The 8,880-nt window shown below is 47.4% G+C and overlaps 1 protein-coding gene across 1 annotated transcript in view; it reads right to left on the reverse strand.

Moving 5' to 3' along the window:
- COL26A1 (collagen type XXVI alpha 1 chain) overlaps positions 1 to 7,736 on the reverse strand; it is a 196,706-nt gene extending 188,970 nt beyond the window's left edge. The window contains exon 1 of the mRNA XM_086624752.1: positions 7,585 to 7,736. Coding sequence (XP_086480878.1) covers positions 7,585 to 7,736 — 152 coding nt within the window. The remainder of the gene's footprint in view (positions 1 to 7,584) is intronic.
- Between the last annotated feature and the right edge of the window lie 1,144 nt (positions 7,737 to 8,880).

An 8,880-nucleotide genomic window follows, 5' to 3' on the forward strand; every position in this document is an offset into this window, starting at 1 on the left:
CTGCTGCCTGTTCTTAGTCCTAAACTAAGGACTAACATTGAACATCAAGCTCTAACATTGAACATGTATAGGGTAAGGCGCACTGTCTGTAACCAGTAATCTGAGTACTCAGGTCCTGCAATCACATTTGCTGCGCCCCCTTCCTCACTTCTGCAAGGTCCGTCCCCAAAACTGTCCTCACATCAAACAGGTATCTTTTATAAAATGCTTTTGCCCACACTGCCTTTTATAAGGCACTCTTTTCTCACCACATATACTTGCTCTTCTTATTCCATTAAGAAGTAGAAAGCAGGAATCAAGAGTCTTGTCCATCTGCAAAGTCAAAAACAACTCGTCTTCAGAGCTTATATATACAAAAAAAAAAAAAAAGAGGAGGCAGGCAGAAGAAACAGGATGGTCCTGTTAACTCTACAGGCTCAGCACAACTTGGTTACACGACCACGTCCAGGGGGATACTCCCCTGCCTCATGATTTCACTGCACTGGCATTTCTGAGATGCTCTGAGCAAACACATGCCTGTATCTAGTGCAAAGACTGCAAAGAATATCACGTCCACCCAGTTCCTAGGGGCAGAAAAAGTTGGAACCGATTAAAAAGACATCTGACTACATAACCTCATGTCAAGATTGGACATGAATAGATGTATTTCTCTGTAGTGGTACCTCACATTAGCGTTAAAGTTTTGACAGATGGTTTGCTTGCTCAGTGCAAAGGAAGGTGGCTGGATAACAACAGCGTTACTCAGCTCCCACAGGACAGGAGACATGCTGCACACCACAGAGAAGTAAAGGGCAGAGTCCTACATAAGACAAGTTCACAGATACCTTCTCAGCTTCAAAGAGGTTTCAAAATCAACTACTATGATTTTAAGTGGCATATTCTCTTTTCCAGATAAACCACACGGATATGTAAAAGGAGACTGATCCGTCCCAAACGTAAAACATTACAAAACTTCAGCTTTTGTCTCACTAGCATCCATTGTGTGGGCCTCTGGGTTTTTTCTTTGCCAGAGCTCTGATTTCCAGGCTTTGGAAGCTGAAAAGGAGTCTCAAACCTGAAATAACTTCCTATTTGTTCATCCTCTCAAAAAGATTCAACTATTGTCAAATAGCCAGGCCTAAACATTACAGGCAACGCTTTCACCCAAACACACTCTTGACTTCTGTATCTGTCCATTTCCAAGCGGAGGAAAAAGTTAAACTTGTCAAAAACAGCCAAAACCTCTAAAGCATGTTATTGCATGCAATAAATTGCCAGTCAACAAACAACTGTTTCCTAAAAAGGAGATAAGGAACAAAACCAGTAAGGAACAATATCACAGCTCCCACCCTTGTTCCTTTTTGTAGTAGTATTAAGGACTCCAATTCAGACCAGCGCCACGTTGTACCTAAGTACACTAAGCAGGAGCTTTAGTATTATTTGACTACATAAAAAGTTGAAAAATTGCAAGTCAGTAACCCAATGACTAACATTATGCTTTTTTTAAACTTTTGCAGCGATGATCCTTAACAAAGTCTTTGTGATATCTGAGCTGGCACAGGCTACCTTTATGCTCAAAGCCTCAAAATAAACATTATGCCTCAGTGAAAGTAAATTTAAGCACTGTCTACATCTCTCCAATTAAAAGTGAGTTGAGAGCTTTGAGCATATTGCAGAAATTAGGTCGGATGAATTTTAGTATTACCCTACAGGAGAGGTAGTCTATGCTTTACAAAACAATAATGTTTCCAGACATGCCAGAGGTCTAATGCAGGGAAAAGCATGAGCAGCTGGTCCATAGTTCTAACCCAGCAGACCTAAAGCACTCTATGCTTCAGGTCTTTCATCATTACTTCAAAGTCACTCTTCATTTTTCCCCCTTTATCAAGACACAGCCCAATAAAACAGAGATATGAGTAAACATTTTGTGAGCCAAGTGTCACAGAACCGCTCCTCCAAGCAAAGCTGTGAAGTTTCTAACCTGACGTGTTTCGACTAGGATTTTAGTGCACTAACAAGCTCAGCTTTGGGAAAATGAACAAATAAGGGTTATTGAAAGAGACACATTTGTTAATTTATCCAAGGGGAGCATAAGTTCACTGCCACCCATTGCTTTGCCTCTCTGCTCCCTTTTCCTTCCTAGAGCTGGTAAAAGAAACCTACAGGAGAGGAAATGATTCACAGAAGCAGCTGGAAAGGCAGGACAGTAGGAGATTTCCTAAATGAATACAATTTACTGCAGTAACTACAGTCACATCTGATATTTCAAAGCCATTCCAGTGTTACTAGATGCTGTCATTGGCTTCACTGTTTTAATTGCATTGCAAAGTTACAGCACTGAACCCCACAAGTCAGATGAAGATCATATGGCTGCAGAGTCCAGGAAACAAACAACGAATAGTTCAAGGGTTTGGTGATGAGCTTAAGACCTTCTGACCTCTTGTTTACCTGGATAGGGCGCTTCAAAGAGGAATGAGCAGAAAGGACTCAGCGTGACACAAATCCCAGTTTGTTTGCTTGACATCCCCACAAGCCATAGAAAACAGAGACCTCAGGCAATGAACAGACTATTAGGTGATGGAGGGAATGACTCAGAAAGCAAGATCATGTCAGTAAAAGGAAAAAGAACCACATTTCTCCAGTATGTATAGTTTTATATTCCACACCCACTTAAGAGCCACAAGGGGTTTAGAATTTGGAGCTGAAATCAGGTTCAAAACATCTTTCTCTGGTAGAGACAGAATTAACAGACAACCATCAGGGAAACTCCAGATATATGTTCAGAAAGCACTCTGACAGACTGCATAAATCAGGATACTGATTTATAGATCACCTTTGAATATCAAGAACAGGCTTCTATCACATAAAGAAACCTGTGCTTACTTCAAAGTACTAAAACCTCACCTAAGAGGCTGGAGGTTGTCACATTACAGTGCAGTCGTGAGCAGTCCTTCAAATGGGGCTGGGGAGAGGTGATTCCATCCTACCTAGCACGTGTGTGGCTGTAGGACAAGCACAATGCAGGCAGCTATTTTGAAAAGAACAGATCTACCTATAATGGCGCCACCCAAACATCTTGATTTGGAAAGCCATCCATTCAAGTGACCTATTAGGAGACTCCTAGAATCATAGAATCATAGAATGGTTTGGGTTGGAAGGGACCTCAAAGATCATCTAGTTCCAACCCCCCTGCCATGGGCAGGGACACCCTCCACTACACCAGGTTGCCCAAAGCCTCATCCAACCTGGCCTTGAACACTTCCAGGGATGGGGCAGCCACAGCTTCTCTGGGCAACCTGTTCCAGTGCCTCACCACCCTCAATATAAAGAATTTCTTTCTTCTATCTAATCTAAATCTCCCCTCTTTCAGTTTAAAGCCATTGCCCCTTGTCCTGTCACTACACACCCTTGTAAAAAGCCCCTCTCCAGCTTTCCTGTAGCCCCTTTAGGCACTGGAAAGCTGCAATAAGATCACCCTGGAGCCTTCTCTTCTCCAGGCTGAACAGCCCCAACTCTCTCAGCCTGTCTCCATAGCAGAGGTGCTCCAGCCCTGTGATCATCTTCGTGGCCTCCTCTGGACCCACTCCAGTAGCTCCATGTCCTTCTTGTGTTGGGGACATAGCCTGAAGGAATAATAGACGACATATTTCAAGCATCACCCAAACATCTGAAAGTATCAATACTTCAGGTATTTCACGGAGGAAAAGTAAGACAAGCTGTAGTACAGGAAAGATGATGCCAGTTTAAATCTTTCCCACGTGAAAGCAGCACACAGAACATGTTTAATTGCTCCACTGACTCCAGTGCAAAGTGATTTGCCCTCCGACATGATATAAATCATTGATAGAGGCACAACTGGAACCCAGGTCTCACTGTCTTGAGCTATGCTCTGGAGGCACTTATGTGACAACAAGAAATGGATGAAGCCCCCTGGTCTTTCAAGCTGAAACCTCTGCCTCTAGCAATCAAAGGCTGAATTTACAGATTTCAGTTAACTGCTATTACTTTCCTCTCCATATGCATCCTCTAGAAACACCACTGCTGTAGCAAGCATCAGGAATTACCATGTGACCAAAATAAGAAGTGATTTTTAATTACAGTATAGTCTGGATAAGAACACCTACATTGACAGACCTGTTATTCGTAACATCATGGTTCTAATGTTTATTCACAGGAAGAAATTTTCAGGCTGAGGTGTAAGTGTTTTGGAGGTCTAGCTATCACAGTTGGGCTTTGCATCCACGCCAGCTAACTTTTGTGATGCTACTGTAAAGCTAGCAGTAAGAACCAGTTATCATCCTATGTTGTTTTCCGGTTCATGTTTGGGAGTTTCCTCTACCTCACATCCAAAGAGGTTTCCAGCCTAAGCACTGCATCTCGTCTCAGAAGTTCCTAACTCCCACACTTGAGTTTACTAGGACTTGATGCACGACTAATTTGAAACTACAGAAAAATAGTATGAGAAGTTAAGTTGGGAGAACACCAATTCCAAAGCCAACTAACAGATGCATGAGTTCTTTGAGAACCAAGCTACTCCCAGCATGGAAATAAGTTTCCCTTAACTCAGTTAGCAAAGCTTCTCATGTCCAACTCTGGAGGACAACAGTTTCTGCTTGATAGACAGTCCCTCCATTCCTACGCTTTGGGTAAGCCCCACTTCCCATTCTCATTGCCTTAACACGGTAGCAAGTCAGAAACGCATGTGCTGAACGTGAATTTCAAACAAAACAGTGAGGCTGCTACAATATGTACAGTGCCAACAAATACTGCTGCTTGAATTTCAGCCATTATGACTTGCACATCCCCGGCAGAGGTTCAAAGCAATTCAAGCACATGCAAAGAGAGACTGCAAGCGCCTTTGGTCTAATAACCAAGATCTGTCACTAAAGCCAAGCAGAAGCTAGAGTTTTCACTTTGAAAAAGGAAACAAAACAAGCAACTTCCCACCAGATCACGTATTCCTCAATTTCATTCATTCACATCCTTCAAGATGTGAATAATTTGTTTTCCTCTGAATTCTCCTCCATCCCTCCAAGCTTTTTACACTGCCCAGGACCTTAGTTTTCTAGCAGAAAAAATGCTCAGCAGTCCTCAGAAGCCCACCACTGAGACAGCCTGGATACCAAGGACTAAATCAGCTGTTAACTTTGAAATGGTTTTCTATCTAGGTGGAAGACACAAGATTCCAGCAAATTTTCTCATTAATTTCCTTGAAGAAACACAACTTTTATGACTTCATAGCAGATTCCCAAACAGTTCCATCATGTCTTCACTTGCTGATCAAGGACAAACACAGACGAGTGCAGGAATATGGTGTGTCTTGTGTCAAGAAAACATGTCAACTGTAGAGCATCACATCAGCATATGCTGCGACGTACCAAAACCTGGAGCTGCAGCAGTAACTTCCAAGGCTCTGACCGGCTTATTCCGCGGTACCATCAGCCAAGGAAAGCACCAGAAATAACTGGATAAAGCGCTCACTAGGAAGGTTGCAGAAGAGTAAGTGAGAATGGCTGTGTAGTGCCATAAATAGTAACCACCTACCCACCATCTTGTGTCCTTCGCAGCCTCTTCGGGGCAGAGGCCAGCAAGCTATCGGGACAGAGCTGCACACAATTCAGGTGCTACTAAGATTCCCTGTTTAGATGGCAAAAGGGACATGGAAAAATGTAAACAACAGTTTATAGCAGCCTGATTCAGTCCCCTGAAAAAAAGGCTTCACATCCACATAGATCAATATCAGACTTTAGAGGGAAAAGTCTCATTCTTCTCCAGGACCATATTAAATCTAGAAAAGCACAGCTACCCCAACCTGAAGCTGCACCCTGCAGGAGGCTCCCCCCAAAGCTACAACATTGTGACTGAGTAAAGTTTTCCCACACAGATTTTCCCACCAGAAAGTGAAGCTGTTAAGACATTTGCCAACAACAAAACTCCACCACTCAAGGGGAAATTAAAACATACAAAGATTGCTTCAACGTGTGATATTTGACTAAGCACTTGAATTTTTATTTCAGAACAGCCACCAGTGATTTTTCCTCCCTTCAATTTTTTATTTCCCCCTCTGCTTTAAACTAGAATGGTAGATTCTCACATGGCAAAGTTCCACTGGACCAAAAAAAAACCCATAATCTACCAGCTTTCCCAACATCATTGTTTAAATCAGCTTTAGATGGTTTTATACAACACTTTATAGACTTGGAGAGGAATGCCTTCCCCTGACAAAGCATCAGCTATCCAAACAACTGAGGCATGGGAAAATTGTGCAAGAGTGTGAACTGGGGAAGGTCTTTGGTGAGCAGAGATACAGTCCACACTCCTGTAAGCGTGGTAGCTCTGAACAAAGATCTGCAGGCTAATAGATATGTAAGACAAATGACATGTGGTTCTCATTGCAGCTCATGCTTTGGGAAGGGGGTACCTTGGAACAGATCCAGCTGGGATAGGTTTATCCCATTACTCTCCTATAATTTTCTGCCGTTCCAAACCCTTTGACAGTTACTGTAGTTTAACATCACACCCCCTACAGACTGAGGCCTGTTTGACAGCCCAGCAAACAAAACCACCCCCACTTGGAGATGAAATATGCACCATATGCGAGAACTGTGCAAGGCACAAGACTAGCGCCCACTCGTACTTCTGTGACACGCCGACGTAAATCTGCTGTGTAGGTGCCTTATCCCAATTCCCAGCCCGAGCAAGCAGCGCTAACCTAAGCCCTCTTGCACAACAGCATAATTCGTGCATACTAGGTATTAGCAAGGGTAGAAGCAAAAGAGGTAGAGACAGGATGGACGAGCCCTGAATATTAAATTCCCAAGTCCCCATTTAAGGGAATCACAGAGAAGAAAAAAAAAAATGAAATCCAAGAACAACTGGAACCAGGTTAAGCCACTCTCTCACTTTATACAGTGCGGCTCATTCATCTGAACAGCTGTTTCACCTCTAGAGAAATACCCAGAAAAAACAGAGGGGAGGGGGACAAGCCTAAATTGTTTGCTCTACTGAAGCAGCAAGATACAGTAAATCCAAACTGATTTACATTAAGTTTATAAGAAATTGGTTTGGGGCGCGGGGAAGAGAAAAGTGGGAGGTTCGGTTTTAAACAGCTATTTGAAAGCGGCAACTCTTGAACAGACAACTGTAATTAAGGTCCTTCCTTTGTCGGGCTGAACAAGTTTCTCCCCGCAGCCGAGGGCTGTAGCAGTTCCCTCCGCCGGCATCACCCGCGCCCCGCGTCGGGAGGGTTTGCGGCTCCGGCTGCGCGGGGACGCGCGGACCCGGCACAGCCGCCCTCCCCGCCTCGGCGGGCTGGAGGAGGCAAGAAGGGGGCGGTTTGCGGGTTTCACTTGCCAAAGCTCAGGTCCTCGATTCCCCAGTTGCTCCCTGCCCCAGAGGGGGTCACTGCTGCAGGCAGGGAGCCTCCCCACCCCATGTAGGCTGGGGGCAGCCCAGCCCGGCGCCCCGAGGGGCAGCAGCGCAGCAAGCCCCTCGCAGCCCCCGCGGACGCTGCCGCCCGCGGTTTTGCCGTGCCCGCTGCTCCCCCCGGGAGCCACCGGCGGGGCCCAGCCTCCTCGCCGGGGAGGCGGACCCGGTCTTACTCACCGGCGACTGGCGAAGCCGCTGCCCGGCGAGCCCGAGCTCTGCTCTGGGTAGTTGTGCTGCAGGGTTGATGCTGGGAATTGGTAGAGGAAGCCAGTCCCTAGCACGCATCCATGCAGGCAGCAGCACCAGGACAAGAACAGAGCGAGCTGCATTTTTGCAAGAACGGGGTTTTCCTCCCGCCCCCCCTTTCCTCTCGTACGGCGCGGGGCTCCACCGTGCCTCCTCCGGCCGGGGTCACGACGAGATCCCACGGCGCGGAGGTGCCCCTGGGACCGGGGAGCACGGGGCAGGGGTGCCCGGCACACAGGGCAGCTGCTCCGGCTCCCGGAGGGAAGCCCCGTCCCTCGGCAAGCCGAGCCCCGGCGGCGGCGGCTGCTGCCCGCGCAGGGGGTCCGGGGCCAGCGCGGCTCTTCGCGCCCAGGGCGCACACTCAGCCCCGGATGCCTTTTCAAATTTGGCGAGGTTGGTCCGACTCCGTCAAAGGGGGCGTGGGGTTTCGGCGTTAACCCTTGCCAGGCCTCGCAGCAGACCCCGCCGCGAAGGGGCTCCCCGTCGGTGAAGGCGGCCGGGCATCCCGGGGCCTCGGGCCGAGGCGAGCCGCGGCCCCGCACGGGCACGAAACCCGCCGGGGCAGCAGGCTCACGCCCGGGCAGAGCTGGCAGCGTCTCCACGGGAAGCCCAGGCTGAGCAGCACCTTGGGCTCCAGCCAGCCTCATCAGCTGGCAGTTCTGGGCACAGGCTGGGAGCCCACGCAGGGAGCCCGAGCCCTGATCCCAATCCCAAACATCACTGACACAGGTCACCAGGCCCTGCGACTCCCTGATTAACTGAGAGTCGCTTCGAGGGGAACCCACTGCACTTCAGCAGTGCACCCCAAACACCCAAAAGCTGGTGCCTGCTGCCATGTTTCCACTGTTACACAGTTAAAGTAGGAATTTAATTTTTTTTAAGATGCTTCATTCACAAGGTAAGCAGTGCAAAAGTAATCTCTGCTGCAGTGTGCGCATCCTGCTCATTTTGGCATCCCATGTGAGCACTCCTGTTGCCACCACCCCACACAGAACTCCTTTGCCCAGCACCCAGGATGGCCTCGAGCCTGGGGAATTGCACCATCAGCCCCAGGCAGGAGGAACTTTTTTTGCAGTGGCGGAAAGTGTTTCACAAAGGCAGTACCCCAAGAAAGAAGCCAGCAGCAAGACTCTGCCTCTGTACAGCAGATGAGGTTGTGTTTAAAACCCTTGTGCATCCTCCATTTGGTGACCGTGTCACAGACCCCATTATTAACTGGCTTCTCAG

This window comes from Tauraco erythrolophus, chromosome 21 (genome assembly GCF_009769465.1).
Source record: "Tauraco erythrolophus isolate bTauEry1 chromosome 21, bTauEry1.pri, whole genome shotgun sequence".
Lineage (NCBI taxonomy): Eukaryota > Metazoa > Chordata > Aves > Musophagiformes > Musophagidae > Tauraco > Tauraco erythrolophus.